We start from the raw sequence: 22,138 nt of genomic DNA, 5'->3' as shown, positions 1-22,138 counted from the left end.
TTAATTGTCAAATCTATTTTTCAAGGGTAAATTTGACATTTGGTATTAGGTGATTCCTTTATACCAAGTACAAAATGTGAAGCAAGAGAACAATGGTAATTTTGATTTTCATAATTTTAGTTTTACTTTTACATACAAAAGAAGGTACACGTTTTTTATCGAAAATGGTAATAAGCTTTAATAATAAATAATTAATTATAAAATAACCACTAGTAATTTTTATACTAATTTAATACGAAATTCCAAATTTTAATAGATTTAATCATACAATTTTCATGTTATTACGTTAATGTACAATTATATTTTTTTAGCTTTTTGTTTTTTTACTGACAACCACAGCACTGTTGTCATTCTTCAAATGTCATTAAGTCCCGTGATCGTGATGATTTTGTTGGAGTTTGGTTTTTATATTTAATTTATTTTTTAGCAGACTAGTCTCTCGGAATAGTTTTGCCTAGCGTTCAATCGCGGTATAATTTTTTTAATTTAATTAAATAGCCTAGTGTCCAATATTTTAGCTTCAAAAACTTTCACGGTTTTTCAAATATTGATAACAACAATTTTGAATGAGAATAATTACCGCTTAATTTTGGATTATAACTAATCTGATGGGAAATAATCTTTAACAAATTTGGTGAAATATAGATATATTAATTATAGACAAGATAATCCGGAGAATTAAAGGTAAGTATACATAATTTTTTTATTAAACATTAATTTCTTAAAAAATAATATTCTTCGCCAGATTTTGTTGTAAATATAGATGATGTAGTAAACAAAAAAAATTCAAATTGTTATTTTTGGCATTAACATATAATTTGAAACATTTTATCTAGTTACTTCATATTATTAGTTTGTTAAAAACAAGTTTTTCCTTTATTATACCATTACCTGTATTATACCAAGGTTAATATTATTCATCTATTTTTTTGTTATGAACATTTTGACAATTACTAATGATGTGTAACTATATTTAAAATAAATACAAAATGAATTTATTTTTTTAATCACACATTTTTTATAAATACTCATTTGCACTTGAAATAAAGCAGTAATTTTTATAATTTTCATTTGTTTTGACATACACACTTAAAGTTTTTCTGTTCAAAGTAATTTTTTGTGACATAATTTCTTACAATGTCACATTGAATTCAACTGTACATTTAATATGCTACTTATTATATTTTTTTTCTTGAGATTAATTAATTTATGCCTTTTTTATGTGGCTCATGTATGTGAGGGATCCTGAAATTGTTTGGTATTAAGATGCTAATAATAAAATACTGTGTTGTTTTTCAGATGACTTTTACCCTTAATTGGGGTGTAGCTGGAGTGGGTATGATTAGTCATGATTTTTTAACAGCTATGGCCAATATGCCTGCTCACCAACACAAGGTCAAAGCTATTGCAGGAAAAGATGTAAACCGTGTCCACAGATTGGCAATGCTGCATAATATCAACATGGCGTATGAAGGTTACGAGTTGCTAGCTAATGATATGTCAATTGGTAATTAACTGTATTGACTACAGCAATTACTCTTCAAACACAAACGGCTTTATAAGCTTTGCACTTGTGATGGATTCTTTTCTAATGCTAAATATTGTTACCTATCCTGCTGTAACTAACCAATTTTATCAAAAAAAGTGATAAATGTCCAATGTAATTGGGTTTTATATAAATATAAGCTCACATAAATTAAAACATCCAGGGCTATAAATCAATAAAAAGGGAGGTCATTACAAATGTTTTTGAAAAATCTATGAAATGCATTTAATGTCTCTGATTGTTATCACATGTAACCAACTGGTTTGTTCCAATTTATAATTCTTTTAAGTTGTAATCTTTTCATAGAATAAATTGGTCATTCTAGCTAATATCAAGTAAGAAATAATAATTTGTGGACAGTGTTTAAGATGTCAATGTTCTCTTGATTTTATGTTGATGAATGTTTAATGTAAATAATACCTTTTTTATTGATTTTGTAAAAAATAGATTTATTAGGTTTATGACTCGTAAAAATGTACCAATGATATGAACTACTATGCACAATACTTTATTTACAGACATTGTTTTCGTCAGTGTCATGAATTTACAGCATTACGAAATAACTAAACTAATGTTAGAGAATGGTAAACATGTACTCTGTGAAAAACCAATGGGCATGACATATAGACAGACAAAGTCATTGGCGGACTTAGCACGCGAAAAGAAATTGTTTCTTCTTGAGGGAATGTGGTCAAGGTTTTTTCCTGCTTATGATGCTTTAGATAAACACATATCTTCTGGTGGGCTTGGGGACGTCTATCACGTAAATGTGCAATTTGGGGTTGAGATTAACGACATTGAAAGAAATCTGTAAGATATATTCATACCAGTTGCTTTCATATCTACACTCTATTTTTTTCAATTAATGAATTATTTTTTTGTTATTATTAAGGCTGAGATATAAAAAAGTTATTACATCTATGCTATCAATTAATACAGTTCTAAATATCCAATAAACAAATAAATTTTAAATTACTTTTACATCAAGAAGTCTCATTAATAACAAATATCTATTCCATTTCACCTACGCTTGTTTGATTTCTTATTTCAGGACTTAAAAAATAGATTTAATCATGCACCTGAAAAATTCCAGAATGAAAGATTTGGGTGGCGGTGCCGTTATGGATTTGGGCATTTATATGTTGCAACTAGTACAGTTTGTGTACAAGGAACCGCCGACTGATATTATGTGCACGGGGCATTTGAATAAAGCGGGAGTTGATGAGTCGCTCTCCTGTGCACTTAAGTATAAAGATGGGAGAACTGCAACCATATCTGCTCACACCCGCACCAATATGACTAACAAAGCAGAGATCACAGGGACCAAGGGTACTATTGCAGTAAGTTATGCTAAATTTCATATTCAAAGGTGATTTGTAAACAAATTATATCAAAACAATTGGCGTATCACGCCAAAAACATGCATTTTGTGTCTGCCTTTTTAAGAAGTATATAATGTGAAGATACAGGTATCTTAGAATTAAAGGTGGAATTATTAATATAGTTAAATTGCTAGAAGTAAATGTGTAAGTGTCACCTATTTCATTTTCGAAATTAAAAAAATCAGTCCTTTGAACAGCACTGATCCAAGCACAAAGTTTTTTCCTTAGTATTCCAATCTATAACTTTGGCATCCAGTATTGTTTACAAAAAAAAATCTGGTTATATTGATCTAAATAACAGAAATCAAAATGTCTCTTAAAACCCCTCTGTTTATTACAAAATGAGTCCCTCTAATAGGAGATTTGAATAAGCTGAGGTAAGTATAATAATTAATTATAACGTTAACATGTTTAAGTTTGAATTTGAACCTTGGTTGTCGCCATTTTTATGAACTTGGTATTGTAATCCATGAATAAAAACATGTCAAATGACAAACGCCTTATGTAAGGTATAAGCCCATAACTTGCGCCAACTTGACTGGTCTTGCACTGTCCGCTACCAGCAACTTCCCTCGAGAGCCTACCGACTTGTGGTCGTGACTCAAGATCCTTTCGGCACCCAGGTTGCACGATCAATATGCTCCGCCCACTGCGACTTCACACCAGCAATTCTTCGAACTAGGTCGGTGAGCTTAAAAAAAGGCTCATGGTAACCCAGTGATCAATGTTGTGCGTAATTTTTTTTTATTTTAAATTAACGTAATTACAGGGATTGTTTTATGTAATCTTCTTTACATCTCTGTATTCCTTTTACTATGTATGAACTCAATTCATTATTTAATATTGTTATAGACTTTATCAGACTTTATTTTTTATGATATACGTTTTAGATAACACGTTTGATTGATGTTTGTTATTTATTGATTTTCTGCATGCCATTTGTTAGTCTGCTGTTCACACTTTTTCATTCCTTCCTATCCTCTGCTACTCTTTACCACCGTTCATTGATTTATATGTGGCGATATATCTTTTTTGACAGACATATTAAGGAGTGAAAACATAATTAATAGGGAAATTAAAATATACAAATAAGTTGCAACGTAAATATTCGTTATTATGTAATAGGTGCATTAAATATTTGTTTACCAATTGTTCTTAACGAGGCTAGTGGAAATGTAACTCGATCTGTTAGTAATTTATTCCATCGCGACACATGGACGTTTAATGGTCGCAATTTGATAACAACGTCAATAGAAACGCATCAGAAATATATGCGATTTATTTTTTTATACTAAATATACAAAGATATAGATGAACCGAGAGAGCTTAGTTATAAAATAAACAAATATTTCAACTATTATTTCAATACCTTTTTTGGTATTTCTGTTATATATGTTATATAGACATGGAGAAAAAAATATATTAAAAATATAAAAACCTTTTTTTTGTCTACAGTTTTTTTATTCATATACATCGCGGGCCAAAGCGTGAGCTAAAAAGTATATACTTATCTCAAAACATTTATGAACAAATAGATTGTGAATGGAAATGAAGTTGATATGAAAGCAATTTAATGAAAAGTGATAAAATACAAGTTAACATAATCACGAAAATTTTATAATCATCATACGTGGCAGATTGTCTTAACAATGTCGAACTTTTCGATAGTATTTACAAATTAAAGATATTTAAAATTTACAGTTGGACTATTTCTGGTGTCCCACCGTTCTGCAGATATCACCCGCTAACAACACAGAGTGGACGCTGCCTAAAGGGAAGTACAATTATCATTTCCACAACAGCGCCGGACTAAGTTATGAGATACAGGAATGTTGGGACTGCTTATCTAACGGTAATATAATCATCCCACTTTATATAATATCTTCGATATTTTTAATTGCTAGCTGTCGCCAAACCCCTAATTTCATAAAACCCATTTTTACAAATTTTTAACATGTAAAAAAAATTCTGGCTAGTATGTAGTAGTAGTATGGAGTGTTTTAATAATCACTTCTTAACACAATTTGCGAAAGCCAGTTCTTAAAATCCGCTTCAATATCCACTCGGCGAAATGTATATTCCTACCAAATCTTAAGAATCTAAGCCTTATGGTTTAAAAGATATCGAGATGAGTCACACAGCTAGAAACCGCTTTATAGAAGTTTTTTTATAATGTGTTACGAGAATGTAATGTAATCACCTGAAGGTTAATGTGATCGAGTGTAGACTAAAGACGCACCCACACTATTTATAACAGAGAAAGGGGCATACGCGAGTGGCTTTATTTAAACTCGGCACTTTTCGCCACCCCTAAAGCGGAATTTAAATATTTTCCGCTCCCCTTCCACCAGGACATTCGCCTCGCATCGAACCCCCGTCGAGAACGATGAACTGAACACTCATCACACTCATAACACGGCGGCCCCGTCCGCCTAGCCCGCGTTCAAGCCAGGGCGGTTACGAGAGACGCGTGTCGCTCCCGACCGCCGAGTAGTCCTCGCTTAGCATAACTTACACTACACCACATTCATTACACTATACACATGCACGAATATAGACCCTCTTCGTGAGTGCGTCTTCGATGTAACTGGGATACGATCACCCAGCGTAAACTTTTAGTCCGCTGACCTCCAGTTTCCGCAGACTCAATTTTGATGAAGCTGCACAAAGCCTAAATCGGCTAGCAGCACAACTTCAAACACGTGAAGTGTAAGTTATTGAAACAGATTTAACTATGTTTATGGACAGAGTAAATTTGTATGGTGGTTAGAATCTCGCCATAGTGTACTTTTACTTTATAGGCAGTATACTTTTATATTTTATTAGGATATTAGTGTTGCTGGAGTCTTTTCGTTTCCTTCTTCCAACTTCACGCTTTGGAATTGCAAGTAGTGTTAGTTTTAGAAATTCTCATGCTATTCAATAATAGTAACCGATCGAGTCGAAATTGGACCATCTCGTTCACTTAATCGGATTGCTAAATGCGTTTTAAGTGACAGCACAAACTGAGGTCTCTCTTGGAAGTACTAACGCCGAGTTACACCAAGTCGGATCCGTCGAAGCGACCTCCTAATCTGGTGATATTATTAATGAGGGTGCCAGGTCAAGTTTAGTTATCGTAAAGCGGCTATGAGAGAGCCCATGGTTGATACGACGCTGCCACTGCGGCCGAGGGAACTACGAATTAATTCAAATATTAGCGGAAGGTTCTAAAAGACATTATCCATATTTTTACGACAGAAATACTCGCTGATGCAGAATATCTAGTCTCCAATCTCCAAATATAGCAATTTGCTATAATTATCCCGTATATTGCATCTAGGCCAAATGTTCTAAAAAGTTTTCTTCATATTACTCTGTTTACTACAGGTTTCCTGGAAAGTCCAAAGATGACATTAGACGAGAGCACATTAATTTCAAAGCTAACCGACACTATGCGGGCGCAACTAGGAGTGTTAGATGTAGAGCTATAGACAACACTAACATAATGTCAAATGTAATATTGCCAGTAATAATGTAGATAGCATAGTAGTTAGTTCAAACGCTTCTATCGACACGCACAAATGAAGAAAGTTTACATTACGTCTAGATTTGTAAATTGTATTAATCAAGTATTTACCTCAACTAACTGTGATTTACATAGCGTTGTGAAATATTTAAAGAATGGTATTTGAAATTTACACGATGTTTATTGTACGACACGTATTATTATGTTTAATAAACACCTGCAATTGAATCGTCTATTTATTTATCATTATTACAAGCCTAACAATCGTCAACAAATTCTTTAAAAGCTGTCGTGTATTGTTATAATTTTAATTTTTCCTGGAACAACATTAAGTATATTTATTTATTCTTTATTGTATAAGACGAATAATATAAAATGTAGGTATTAATCAAAGTAATTAAATCATTATCATAGTTTAGCTTTTTTAAGTTTAAATAGATAAATTTTAGGTGTAATAGACAGACAACATATTAATACAGATAAAAAATTCACAAGTTTTCAAGGACAATCAGGTGGGACTTGTCCAGAATTCGAAAATGCAACATCTCCATAATAAACAGAACCCAAGTCGCTCACCTTGCACTCTAATAAGGCGACTTGCGTACTACAGTGACATTGAGGAGATTTAAATGGAGATAAGTGGTTTAGTTTTAAATGATATCCAAATAGTAGATTAAATTAAGGATCTAAAATAACTCATTGGATTCTTACATTGATTTTTTTTTCTTTCTATTTACTATCAGCCAAAAAGCTTTAATTAAATTTGATTATCAGATTGTTTGTTTTTGGACATGAACCACTTCCTGATATGTCGCATCTCATTCAACGATGCAGGTTCAGATCAGATTGAACCTAGTCTTGATATTTTTAAATGAAATACACTCATGTGTGTTCATCAGAAACCTTGAAGAAGAACACTAATTATTTCAGGAGCGCACACACGGTCAGGAGGTCACACACATACAGTATCTTGATTATGTTTAACCCTGCCCTATCATAAATCGTAAAATGTTGATTTAGTACGTAACAACGCACTGGTTTTCGCAATTAAGCGACATTGCGCGTCGAAATTGGTTTTAACATGATCAAACCATGATGTTGCTAATGTTCTCTGGAAGGCACTCCCAGTGAGCCGAGGTGGGTGGCTCTGTAGGAAGGATACTATCCCTCTTACATTGAAGTAATACGTGAGTACACACCTCTTTGCGAGGCATGCCCGACAGAGGAATCTTCTAAGCATGCCCTGCACAGAGTCCTCTCCGTACTACCTAAAGCAAACAGATGTATCTTAAAAAGGCCACGACAAGATTGGACCCTCATCACAAGGTGCAGTCGGGGTCGTAACAGCCGGAGCAGGGTATTTGAGAACTGCAGGTAAGCATTTTCTCCTTACCTTGACGATTTAATTATTGATTAATATTTAAACGTAAAACTAAATATATAAAATTAACTAACTGTTATACAAATCCTTTTTACAGTCGGAACTTTACTATACCTATTGAAAAAATATTTTAGAAATAATAAGCACTTTTATTTAAATCGGCTAACTAATTTGGTGAAATAAATAATTTTCCTTTAACCAAACGAAAGCGAGATATCGTCAAGTAACTATTTTGTATACAATTCATTTATGATATCTAAATCTAACCTAACCAATTTACTCTTAATTAGATTTCTAATTGTAAGAGGAATATATTTTAACTATTAATAAACAATATCCACTTTTTATTTAGGCATACTGTGAACGATGCCTTACTTGCGCCCAGCTAACGGATATATACCAAATAATGTAACGACCGGGAATTGAACTACCCGAGGGAGTCCTCGGGCATAAACACTAAAAAAGAGGTTCGAACTAAAAGCACCCAGTAATCTGCACTCCGCTGAAACGTAAATGTTACAATGAGTTACTTTAGTGTTGTGAGCTGTACTGAGCATTAGGCATACGCGCGGCATGATGGAGGAATGTCTACCGCACCGTTCCTTGATTTCTCTATCTCATCTCAGCCATAGGACGTCCAATGATATAAGACTCCATAGATTTCCAATAGGACCATCCAATAGGATAGGATAGGTTGAAAGCAGCCCTCGGCATCTTCCGAATAGTGACAAAGTCGTCTCTAGTCATTTGACTTTCTAATTAGGAAAATTTTTGCAACGATTGTGTATCTTTGTCGCGGTGTAATAGATGAGGCGAGACCTTTACCATCAGTAAAAAAACCCGCCTACCTCGTGCGAAAAGATACCCTTGGACATCTGTTTTCCAGGAAAAATAGTGACTTAAATAAATAGCATTAGAATGCTATAAAACGGGCGAACGGGACGGGAAACGAAAAAACGGGCCGGCTTCTAACAATATGCTTGCTCAATCTTAATTAATAACATCATTAATCCCAAAAAAATATGGTGTGTTACCGAAACTGCTGTACCACACCTTTAGTATGCATGCTGGCGGCAGTATATCGGCCGCTCCATTCCGATAGTCTATAAACGCTCGTGACGGTGGCTCTCGTGCTTTTTCCTCGATCCCCACCTCGCTGCACTTCCACAAGGCGCGGTATAACGGTCTCGGTAGTATTATAATAGATACCATAATAAATGAAACTGTTTTCGCAGTCTCTACTAGTAGTATATAAGGAAGTGCAATTTTCCGTTCCACTCTTCCAAATAACGGGTCATGATTTTCGCATTTTTTTTTCTGTAATAGTGAACGAATATGGCAAACTGACAGTTATCAAAAGAAATATTAGTTGATTTTTCTGTTACACTTTATTGTAATAAAAATAAAACTACATGTTCGACCAAGATTTAATATTTATTTTTATCAATTTTTATGTCAGCGTCAGTCCAACAACGAATAAAACTTCGAATCGAAATAGAACACATTACATTGAATTTATGCAGCAATTATCGTCTTGATTCACAGATAAATAGTTTATAATTTCTCATAAGAAAGTTTGCAATATATTTATTTATATAGGGTAAAAACTTTTAAAATGTTATTAAAGGAGTAAATAAATTGCAAAAAATATGCATTCTATAATATGCAAATAAAATGCATTCTAACGAAAATAATGTTCAGCCCCCAATTATACGAATGACTTTATCAAAATTGTAAAGACTTTTTGAAGCAAAACAATCCTTTGTTACAATACACAATTTTCTATTAAAAACATAAATCTGAATAAGAGTTTAAATATTAAGTTAATAATAATACTAAGCTGTTTTACATTAAAGACAATTCAAAACATAATAATACAATATTGTTTGATCTAACACCGAGATATATTTATTGTTTATTGATCGTAACAATTAAATAATGTTTAATTCCAAACCAGACACGTTGCCGACGTACGTAAGAACGGAGTCTTATTTCTTGAAGTCTTCGAGAACTTTCCGAATTATTCCTGCGCCCTCGCGGATCTGTTGTTCGGTGATCACAAGCGGTGGCGCCAGACGGATTGTCTGGCCGTGAGTGGGCTTAGCGATCAAACCCGCGTCACGAAGTCGCTTACACACATCGTAAGCGGGGAGGCCTGTAAACATTCATCAATGTATGTAACACGTAATGAACCATACACAATATAAACTGTTTATAAGATCATCTTCATCATGTAAGCCGATAGACGCCCACTGCAAAGTATAGGCCTCACCCAAAGATCGCCAGGATGACCGGTCTTGCGCTGCCTGCATCCCGCGACCCTGACCACGTCAGCGGTCCTCCTAGTGGGGGCCTATTCTTGATGGGAATCTACTCTACTCATGGTCGCCACTCGAGAACCTTTCGGTTCCAACGGCCGTTGGTTTCACAAGCGGTGTGCCCCCCTACTGCCACTTCAGACAAGCATTTCCTCGAGTCACGTCAGTGACCTTGGTTCATTTGCGAATCTCCTCATTGCTGATTTGATTTCGCAGCGAAACTCCGATAATTATCTTGATTTATGAGATTATTAATCATAGTGAAAAGATTTTAGAAACAAATATTACTAACACTCTTGCACTTAATGCCTGTCTGCAATATTTCTCCTCATTAACCAAGTCTATTCAATGGTTCTCTGTGAGGAACAGTCATTTACAATAAGACTATTTGCACTTGATTTTTTGCCTATTTAATCAAATTTTTTTTGTGCTATTGATGTACAATTAAAAGTTAATAAATAACTTACTGTCATCGACAACAATCGCGAACATGAGTCCCCTTCCCCTCACTAACTTCACTTTAGACTTCGGGATCTTTTCCAGCTCCGCGCGCAGTACGGCTTCTAGACGCTGTGCGTTCTCTGACATTTTCTCTTCAAGTAACACCTTATGCAACATAAAATAAAAGGGGATAAATTTACTATTAATTTTGATTTCATCTCTTATATGTTAAGACGAGACGAGTACGTACGTACGTGCATATTGTAGTATAGTTCAGTAATCAACGATTACTAATTCAAAATATTCACATATTATGTACAAACTGCGAATGTTTTCCTAAACCATTATTAACAGTTACGTTTACCTAGAATATACATACATCTTCTGCACTATTGGCGGCTCATACAACCACGTCTCGGGGGAAATGAACCTCCCTTTCTATTCCCAAGCATAGATACAACTTACACACCATACTTTTCCTAAACTTACACGGGGAATGCACTTTAAATATCCATTCACTAATGGCCAGGCCAAGTGAGCAAGCACTCACAAGTGGAAGCCCTTCCAAGCTCCCCACAGTGGATATGGCAGGAATGGCAAGAAGCAGATCGGAAAGGCTACATTTATTTATTCATGTAATAATATTATTTTTCGCATAGAATTATTATTACATATTTAGTGACCATTTGTGTACGTCACGAAATAAAAGCTAGAACTATGAATACTAGAATGCTATAATTCTGATACATGAACTCTCCCTCATAGGCAATCTTCAACTTTATGTTAAGTGTTTTGTTCTTTCCAGCTCTGAAAAAAATACAGAAATTAAACTGATTATGGATCTTTTTCGTTCAGTGTTGCTTACCTTTATCGCTTCCGTGGCCACCGCGCATGCCAAGGGATTGCCGCCGTACGTGGAGCCGTGAGTTCCAGGTGTGATGACCTAAATGTATGAAGTAATTAAAAATTCATACAAGAACATCTTTATATTTTTTATTTATAAAAAAAAAACTTGGATAAACATTGCAACTATCTTCTATACCTAGAAGACTAAAACATAATTTTATCATATAACCTGTTAAAATGACTTCTGTAATTATTCAATAATACTTTACATTTATCAAACTTGTGTTATGAGTACTAGAATATTTACATGCTGTACTTAGGATCGAAGACGAGTTATATGAAAACTTGCATTAGCGTGTTTGACTATATTCGATTGGTGCTGGACGCTGTTAGCCTTTTAGTTATTAGCTTCTTCGGACTCAGGGTTGATAAATTAACACCTACATTAGAGTTGACGTCAGTCGTATTGTATTGACTTATTGACAGCTCTCTTGGTTGCCGAAGGGCGCGTGTGCCCATGCGCTTGCGCATGCATAAGGAAAGCGCGATGAGGTGGAGCCGATAAAAGAAGAACAAAAGCACCGTCGGTGAATTGACTGAATGGAGCGGGCGTGCTCGCCTCCCTCTCCTGTCTCAACGCGACGATACTTTTTAATTTTAGTCTAAAATTGTTTCTTTTTTTTTTTCACGCTTTTTAAACAGCTGTGGCAATGTTATATGTTATACAATCAGTGCAGATTACACTGGCAACGGATCGTAAATTTCATACTTCAACCGCCCGGCTATCACTACTTTCATTTAATATTCATCTATGTTATAAAATTCGCCACCGAATACAAGTAACCTGACATCATAGCGACGAAATTTTGACCAATAGACACGTGTCCTAGTGAAATTAATCGGAAGAAAATCCTCCCGAAATGTGTAAGTTACATATTTTTCGACATAAACATCAGAAAAAATGTCATTCTTTCTTATAATTGGACGCAACTCATTACTTGTACGACGAATGTTGTAAAACAATTTTATTAATTATATTCCTCGTTTAACAACTTACGTTCATAACGTTGTTGTTGGCAAGTACAGCGGACACGGGCAACACTCCGCCGCTAAGCGCTTTGCCCAGAATGAGAATATCAGGCTTCACTCCCTCATGGTCAACGGCCAGTAATTTTCCAGTTCGGCCTGCAAATATAAAACTAAGTTCGGCAAGATATCCTAAACCATTCTTTTTTTAGTTAAAATCTGAAATTAAACGTAAATTGTTAAATCATTTCAATTATAGGGTCCCAAAGATATTTAAGGGAGATATATCATAACATATTAAGCACCCTTGGTAGTCAAGCTGGGAACGGCCTATTCTCTGAAAACTTCTATGTGAGCAGTGGCAATTCTGTGTAATTGATGCATGAAATGTGAATAACATAAGATTGTGTCCCAGGAAACAAACCCGCGACCTGCGATCAAAAGTCTGTGCCCTCTTGTCCTAATCATATATCCCCCATATATATCTTTGAGGGAGGCCTATTCCATGTAGTGAGCGCCTATGGGCTTTAACATTTTACACCCGCAACCAATCATGCTGTAGTATAGAGAAGATTACGACTGCTCGTATATTTATAAAAAAATTACTGGTTTATACCTATATCAAACTTACCTAGACCGGCTTGAACCTCGTCGTCAATCCACAGCACGTTGTACTTCGTGCACAGCTCCCTCACCTTCTTCAAGTACCCGACATCCGGGATCACCACCCCCGCCTCACCTTGAATTGGTTCTACCATAAATGCAGCCACGTTAGGGTCTTGTAACGCTTTCTAAAATATTACCAAAAATAATCTATTAGTATTTTTTTGTTGAGATTTAATGAATGTTACATTATAATCTAACGTTTAACATATAGTTGCCACTCGAACCTTCATATTTTATCGGCCGCTTGCTAACACGTCTTGTTGATAAACGACAGACTTCCAATAACGGCTGTAGTGTAATAGGACGATAAATTATGCGCCGCGCGACTCTGAGAACTTTCCAAGATATTTATGGAGGTGTATAAATATCTGTGTAACTTGGACAAATACAAGGATTCAGTAATGGTGTTAGGAAACAATAATGCGGTTTACTTGACCCAAAAGTTTTTTTTTTATTTAAAATATTAAAACGTCCTATTTTCCTCAGGGCCTCATCTCGTAAAAACATATCCCGCTATCTTTGAAAGAGTCTATGGAATCTTTCTCCTTCGTCCTTCTTTTCGAAGAATACTTCTGCGCGCAAATCCGCCAATGTCAAGACTACCAAATTTTAAATATTAATTTTTAAGCGAAGTAGTAAAATTACAATTTGACAGCATTGGCAAATGGTGTAAAATGATCTTAAAGCGTTTTTCAGAAGAATAATACAAATGTTGATTAAATAGGTGTTAATTTTTTGTCTCTCTTTATTATTATTTTACTTTTTTTTAATTACTATTAATTTATAAATTTCGTTTAATAAATTTATTTTATCTTTATACTTTATATCTGGAACCAACCGGCATGTACGAAATTGTTGCGCTTATTTAAATGTAAACTTAAAAATAAATAGATAAACGTGTTACAATTCATTAATATTTATGCTCAATGAAAAATAAGCATTTGTGTTTCGTTTTTTAATGTCTTTTCATTAAAAAACAGTTGACTTTCAAAATTTCAAATTGAAAAGAAATATTATCAATTCGTGAACTCGCGTAATATTTTCGAGTAGTTGGAAAAGACGAACGAACCTCTAAAGCAGGAATATCATTGTAAGGAATAAGTTCGAATCCCGGCATGTACGGTCCGAAGCCCTCGTAGCACGTAGGATCGGACGACGACGACACCGCAGCCAGCGTGCGACCCCAGAAATTGCCTTCAGCGAATATTATCTACAAAAGACGAAACCGTTTTATAAATATATAGATAAATGATGTATCACAGCAGATAAATAATACATTTATACAATATTAAAACACGTTTTGATCGAGGCGAACTAAGAATATGAATTGTTTTAAACTTATTACAGTTCGTCGCAATAAATTGTATTATATTGTTTGAGTTGCTGAAGATTTTTTTCATTATTGTTATCAGTAACTAGTGATTACTATTACTGCCAGTTTCAAGACCGATTCTGTTATACAATGCCTTTAAATTAGATACAAGTCATAAGGCGTAAAGACCCAGTACAGATTGCTGAATCGCACATATGTCACGGATAATTAGTCAGTTGTGATTATTAATAAAATGATATGTGAGATTCGGAAGTCGTACCAAAAATTTATAATCTTTAATCTTGATTTGAAGATATGTCAAAAACTGTCAATTTATTACAACTTGAAATAAAAATGCTTTCTTTACTTAGAGAGTTACCTCATTAATATTTAAAGGTTATTTTAGAATTTTAATATTTAATAGTTAAATAACCTTCGCTTGATTTTTTGGTATTTTCTTGACCTCGTAGCCCCACTTGCGTGCGATCTTGCACGCACTCTCGCCGCCCTCGACGCCCGTGTTCATCGGCAATAAGCGGTCGTAACCAAACAGCTCCGTCATGAATTTCTCATATTTACCAAGTTGGTCCGAATAAAAGGCTCTGTTAAATAAAGATTTCAAATAAAGATAACGTATAAAACGTAAAACTTGGTGTCTGCATATGAACGTACTTAAATGTATATCTATGACTTGAATAAAAAAGATATGAAAATTCATTTCGATAAGAAAGGAATGTCTTTTGTGGCCTGTGATTGTGTGTGATATAGTTTGTCCTAAATTAGTATCAGTAGAACCAAGTTCACCGCCAGAGCTCGTAATATTACACGTCCGAAGTAGCTGTGGACAGGGCACATCGCTCGTGCAAGCTATCGGTTGCAGCCTTGGAGTATAAAAGATTCATGAGTTCCGACCATGAGTCGGTAGATGCAGCTTGGGTAGACCCACCACTTGGTGGACCGACCACATAATTAAGGCGCAGATACGGGTAGTGCAAGAGCGGTCACAGTGACGACTTATAAGGGCCGACTATAGGCCTTGCAATGGATGTCCATCGGCTGACATTATGATGAATACTAATATCAGATGATCTAATCAACAAAATTCGATGCAAATTTTGCTGAATGTTCATAACGCAGCATTTACAATTAACAGTTATAATAATATTCTCGTACCTGTGAAATCCGGAAACACTTCTTAAAAACAAAACAAAAAACAGATTTATCACGCAATACGATAAATAAATATGAACTTTCACGGAATGCAAACTGATTTTTTAAAAAAAAAAACAACGTTTGCAGCACGGTAGTAAATTTCGATCGAAGTGATAAACGAATTAAACATATAAATAAACACTACCAAGTGAGTTTAACTTAAAAATGATTTTTTTACCAAAAACATTTTGTTCTATTTTAATGTTCCCACTACTGGGACATAAGCTTCCTCACATTGATATAGTACCAGCTATAAATGTACTAAGCTAGTCTAGCACACTGATTTTTTATCGTCTGTCATTAGGCTACCGCTGGTCGGTACCCAACTTAAAAACCAAAATATTAAAAAGTAAATCATCACATCCCATGTTGAAATATGTGTGCAATTTGAATTTCATTTATTTATTTTTGAAAATATTTCTATTTAATTAATAATTTACCGCCAAGAGATAATCAATATCGACGTATTAAACATTACAGATAACATTTCTTTAATACGTAAGACACATCTACTAAACTATTTTGAGGTAATTTCTTTTTTCCTCGTTATCGATTGCTAACTTTTTTACATTTAAACGAATTTAATTTTCTTCGTTGCAACAGCAATTTTTACGTACGATAATATTTATCGGCTTATTGTCAATTGAGGAAAAAAGATAAAATAAATGTAAAATAAAGAAAACAAAATTTATCATGAATTCTGATTTGTTAACTACAAAAGTTGAAGTCGTTGTCGTCGTTTCAGGCCGTAGACGCCCACTGCATAGGCCTCATCGAACGATGCTTATGGCGGGATTTACCATAATTGCTACGCTTGACATATGGGTTGAAGATCGCTATCTGATATTACGGTAGGCAAAGGACGCTGCTGTCCATCCACTGGAAACTTTGTTTGTGAACTGTGGTAACTCTTTATAATTAAAACACAATGTGTGAGTTATATAAGATTGTATATATCCCGAGAACCGAAACCGATACGTACGATCGCAAATCTTAGTCCGCTACCGGTGGACTTTTTTACTACCAAGTTTTCACCCTAAGTCAAAGAAATAACAGTAATATCTAGTAAGAAATTTATAACCGTACATCGTACCTTTAAATTAACTTAATTACACTATTTATTTGATTATTTTCTCACCTAGATACAAGTGTTAGTTTGGAAGCTTGTTCATTAAGCGCCTTGATGATCCTCGGGTGGCAATGCCCCTGGTTAACTGCTGAATACGCACTTAAGAAGTCATAGTATCGTCTCCCTTCGACATCCCATACGAAAACACCTTAAAATAACAACAATTATAAATAATTATTTTATACAATAAGACAAAAATAAGCAAGGGTGTTGTTAATGATATACTGTCACCAGTACACGAATAGAATGTGTAGTTGGAAGAGAATAATTTAACGTAAACTTTTATAGTAAAGCGAGCGCATTTTGCTTAGAAGGAGATTTTAAAACTTTAAAGACTAATGTAAGCTGTATTTGTTAGATAAAAAATATTTTATTTTCATACTCATTTCGAGTTTCATTTTTATTTTTATTGCCATGCATTATTTTTATTTACATATTCATCTACCGTTAAATAGTTTTACATAAACATTACTGTTCGGAGATCGAATTCTAGTCAAAATGGCTAGAGAAATATGTGTTGCCGGTGATGTCATACAGATCCAAGACATGGTCGCTTAAGTTAAGCCTCATAAAAAGGTCAGGATCACCCAGAGGACAATGAAGGGCTATACTGAGAGTTTAGCTGAGATCGATTCAAAAATGAATAGATCTGTAGACAAAACAAAAGGCCGCTGATGTAACTCGAAGAATTGCTCGTCTGAAGTGGCAGTGAGCAGGGTATATCGGTCGGACAACCGATGGCTGTTAAGGCCGAAAGGTAGGCGCGGCATGGATAGGCTCTCCATTAGATGGACTTACAGTATGGTTAGGTTAGGACGTGGATCGTGGTGATTTTTTGGGAAACCTATACCTTGCAGTGGGCGTCTATGGGCCTAAAAGAAGAAAAAGAATCTAGTGAAACTAATAAGACGACCTGTCTAACATTTCAGATTGACCAGGCTTAAAGTTCTCCATAATTTGTATGCCGAAAAATCCATGTGTCCACTACCATTCACACACTAAATTAATCATCTTATCATTTGATGTTCTTTTATTTTTTTATTTAAAAACACTAGCAACTCAAGCAAGCTTCACGAATAGCCACCCATGCCATTGGTCGCAAACACATGTAAATATATATATGTAATATGTATTACTAAATTATTATGTTAATGACAGCTACTAAAGAGATAATAAAATTATTAATAAACATAGTTATTGTTAATATTACATCTCAATAATAATATCCTATTTATCAAAACGATATAGCAACTATTAATATTTTTCTTCAAGTGTAACAAAAACATTATTTACGTAATTGTTGTTTACACTTATCTGTGCGTGGTCATGGTCTATACAACAGCATTGCTAAGAGAAATAAGGTAAATGGAAAAGAAATTTTGAACATAGTTACGAAATTTTTTTACAGCTTTGTCTGTGAATTTACGCATTATTATTTTTTTCTTAATATTATTGTATTACGTATTTAACCAAGATATATAATCTATACAAAAAATAAAATTGGAGTGTCTGTTTGTAATATTAAAATAACCCCGTTTTTCCACATGCATATGAATAAATACACAATACATATAACAAAATTACATTTTTTATTTTGGCTGCCATGCCATCTGTTTGTTCCGGCTAATCTCTATAATGGCGGGACCGATTTTAACTAGACTTAAACTGGCAGGTATCTAATGTAATAAGAAGTAACATGGATACTCTTATTTTAGGAAAATGTTTGTAAAAATATATAAATAAACTAAAATGTAAAAATGATTAAATTCAACGCGGACGGAGTCACGGACAGACTTAGTACTGAACATAATCATAAAAGCAGTCTTTAAAACTATTAAGCTATCTATTATCATATCTCTATTGTCAATATTCTTGTTGCTCCTGTAAATAATAAATTCAAGCTATCTTAAGATCTATATTTTGTTACACTGATACTCGGTAAGAAGACTTATACCTTATACTGCTTCTGAATTATTGTATTAGGTAAGGTAAAAAATCTTTTCGAATATCATCATCATCATTATGTCATTCCGCAACCTTGACTATGCAAGTAGTATATATAAACTTGTAATAAAATATCTTGTGGGCTGTACTATATGGCTGGCTTTGATGACATTATAAATGTTAAGTTAAAAAAAGAAAACAGTATGCAAAATTTTGTTACGATATTACTTTTTCTTTCTATTAGAACATGTGTACCTGTAGGAAATTCATTGCAAATCTTGAAAAAAAATTCTGACGTTTATAGACCTGACAGCGTTTGTAAGTGTAATAACAAAATTGTGTCTGTAATAACAAATTTGGCTTAAGCGTTTTAAATTCAAGAATTTAGATGTCAAAAACGCACTTCGCTCTGGTCGCTCAGTTACGAATAAAATAAACACCATTTTTGAAAAAGTGTAGTATCAGTAGTTACGATTAAGTTAAAAAATTTGAAGAAAGATGGGTAAATAAAAAAAACTCGATATTTGAGTACCGCACAAGTTGACAAAAAGCAACCTTATGAACCGTTTTTGAAGGATTTGATAACTAGTCATGAAAAGTGAATTAGGTATGACAAAAACATCTGAAAAAATTCGTTGAAGAATGTCGGTCAGGCTACACAGAAAATTGTGTCAACACCCGAGTAACTTCCAATAAGGTGATGTTTTGTGTATAGTGCCCTTACAAAAGCATTATTTATTATAAGCTTTTACCGCCTGGCAAAACCTCGAAAAACACCCGATGAACGTTTGTACTAAATACATTTGTGAAAAGAATCATAAAAAAGTCGAATTAATTTGTTATTGGCTTCACCAGGACGCGTTTAAAATCTCGATTTGATTTTATTTTTATCAAATCGAGCTCTTCCGACACACAGTTTAATCACTATGAATGATTCAAAGTAGAAAATAATGGTAGGTAGTTTTAATAGAAGTGGTAAGTAAGTACCGTAAAAATTTACGTTAAATTTTAACTCTTAATTATTTTGGGTGTAAAGGTGAATTTTACAACTAAGGTGTCGTAAGTAATACTTTGAATGAAGTTTTGCAACTTACCCTCTCCACGAGTCAAAGCCACAGCTAATGGAGCATAATTACGGCATCCATATTTATCTTCTGCGGCAAAAATTTCCTCTGAGGAAAGCTCAGGTTTCAGTGCCATAGCTTATAAGTTCCTTCAACAGAAAAAAAATAATAAAATAAAATATAAGTAAGTGTTCTACATGGAAACCCTTGCTTTTTTAAAAGGAACACATTCAGTCTAATTAAAGACGATAATATTTTCAACTTTTGAATTCTTATTTTAAATAATTTTAATTTCTACGACACAATGGTCAAACGCGTTTAAAAATTTATTCGTTTAAATTAAATTAAAAATAATTTTATTATATTGGTGTGTTCACTATAAATAAAACTATATAAATTTTACGTAAAATAAGAATTAAAAAGATAAGAATAACAAACGTTTAAATGTTATTTTTATTTATACGACGTAAATTAAGATCTTCAATTTCAATTCAGGAATTGTGAAAAAGATTCAATTTTCTTTAATTCAGTAACAAATAATGTGTACACCGACATGACGGGATTGCCAAAAAACCTTTTTAGCCGTAACTAGGTCTATCTTAGTGGTATTAACACGTTTAAGTTTTAAAACGTCTTCCATGTTAAAAAACAGAAGCCTTAACAAATCAACCAACTGAATTACACATTTTGACACAAACTACTTCATAAAACTGTTAACAATTTATAAATATGTTTTATGGGTATACACAAAAGCTTGATAAAACTTGGATGTTCAACGATCTATATTTTTAGTTTTCGAAAAACACATTAATGTACACTAGAAAATAAAACCTAATTTCTAGCTTCTTAGAAAACTGCATATACGTAAAAAAATAATATAACGATATAAACAACGTTAAAAATTTTAGAGCCATCCTCTGTATCGTATAGAAAACACTTACGCTTTCTCAAAACCACACACGTAAAGCAGTCGAAGAAATAAAATATGAACCTTATATAAGAGCCTGTACAGATAAGAGAAATATGTAAATATTTAATTTGAGATTTAAACATGCGCTTCATTATTTATAGTGTATTCCATGAAATGTAGATTAAATGTAAGATATAAATATATTTCATAACCGCCGTCCCAGAAAATTAGACGTGATAATCATTGACTGTATTTATTCAAAAATTAAAAGTCTACTACAATACACACAACAAACATGAGTGTCTGCAACTTCTTATAAACATATTAAAGATTTGATATCTATATATATACTCAATATATATGACAAGCAGTAATTTCTAACCTTTTTATTGATACGTTAAATTGAGTATTTCGAAACCGTAACGTCTGCGACCGCGACTTAATTTATCCGGCCGTTGACCGTATAGCACGAGACAACACTACGAACTGTCCATGAAAAATCATATTATATACGTACTGTCTGCCTATTGCATCATCTTATTTAACGATATAAATAGAGGCTGCTTTGCTGTTAAATAAGGGACCGGAATTTTCCAATCTTAAATGAAAACATTTATGTTATGGTGCTTCGTATCATTCGATGATGCAGTTTAACATCAAACAACAGTTGTATTAAAATAAATATATCTTAAATATCTTCTAATCAAATGGACCCGCTATTGAACTTTACTAGCAAGTCAAATCGCTTTAAAACAGATAATATTGTTTATAAAGACCCGAGATTCTCAATGCATGACAAATCTGTTTTTAAAAAAGAACTTGAGTTTAGGAACATAATACTAATAATTAAACAATTATATAAAGACGATGACGTCCATGTGATAAACCCTTGCTATGGTAAAGGTTTAATAATAATATGAACCACTATTAACCATTTATCTAATGAGATGGTTTAGTTAGCGGGAATTTTGTGCAAAATCTTGTGCTCTACTGAATTTACACTTTTTTCTTAAGACATCAGGTGGCACGTCAGTAGCGCTGTAATTTGACTACAACCTATAGGACAGAAAAAAAACGTACTACATTAAGTATCGTGGTTAAAATATTAATCTCTACTCAATCGAACAGTGGTAGCGCCACCGCTCATAATAACTGGTCGAGGAGCCGCTTTATATTGACTTTACCTACATTTTTCACAGATTGTCTAATTTTACACTTGTTGTGTGTCCCCGCTAAGTGGACCGAGAACATAGTCAAGCTCGCAGAAAATCGCTGGATACGGGCAGCGCAAGACCATCATGACAATCTTCAGAGGAGGCATATGCCTTGCAGTGGTTGTCTATCGGCTGGCATGATAATAATATCACTTTGATATCACGCGCTACAATATACGGATGTGGCGCCATGTTGGCATTGTACCTAAGTATGGTAGACATCAAAAGAGTATCCTTAA

The 22,138-nt window shown here is 33.8% G+C and overlaps 2 protein-coding genes across 3 annotated transcripts; one reads left to right on the top strand and one right to left on the bottom strand.

Moving 5' to 3' along the window:
• The first annotated feature begins 387 nt into the window (after positions 1-387).
• On the top strand, positions 388-6,651 carry LOC137926650 (trans-1,2-dihydrobenzene-1,2-diol dehydrogenase-like). 2 transcript variants are annotated; one of them, XM_068770320.1, is made up of 6 exons: positions 388-684; positions 1,300-1,474; positions 2,065-2,356; positions 2,640-2,886; positions 4,630-4,780; positions 6,298-6,651. In XM_068770320.1, the coding sequence occupies exons 2-6, from the start codon at positions 1,300-1,302 to the stop codon at positions 6,399-6,401; spliced, it is 969 nt and encodes a 322-aa protein (XP_068626421.1). In that variant the 5' UTR covers positions 388-684; the 3' UTR covers positions 6,402-6,651. The 2 variants fall into 2 exon arrangements, with proteins under 2 accessions (XP_068626421.1, XP_068626420.1); XM_068770319.1 differs by having other exon boundaries at positions 1,300-1,507.
• Positions 6,652-9,266: 2,615 nt separating this feature from the next.
• On the bottom strand, positions 9,267-21,157 carry Oat (Ornithine aminotransferase precursor). Its single transcript, XM_068770102.1, has 10 exons — positions 21,068-21,157; positions 19,806-19,924; positions 16,777-16,915; positions 14,860-15,028; positions 14,184-14,324; positions 13,080-13,239; positions 12,480-12,607; positions 11,442-11,519; positions 10,603-10,741; positions 9,267-9,972 (listed from the first exon to the last, which is right to left on the bottom strand). Exons 2-10 carry the CDS (start codon positions 19,909-19,911, stop codon positions 9,806-9,808), a joined length of 1,227 nt encoding a protein of 408 aa, XP_068626203.1. The 5' UTR covers positions 19,912-19,924; positions 21,068-21,157; the 3' UTR covers positions 9,267-9,805.
• Positions 21,158-22,138: the final 981 nt, after the last annotated feature.

This window comes from Battus philenor, unplaced genomic scaffold (assembly GCF_028537555.1).
Source record: "Battus philenor isolate CCGP_79_NKW_IND1 unplaced genomic scaffold, ilBatPhil1.0.hap1 SCAF_3, whole genome shotgun sequence".
NCBI lineage: Eukaryota > Metazoa > Arthropoda > Insecta > Lepidoptera > Papilionidae > Battus > Battus philenor.
The sequence above is the reverse complement of the archived record's forward strand: the minus strand, read 5'-3'. Positions and strand labels throughout refer to the sequence as shown.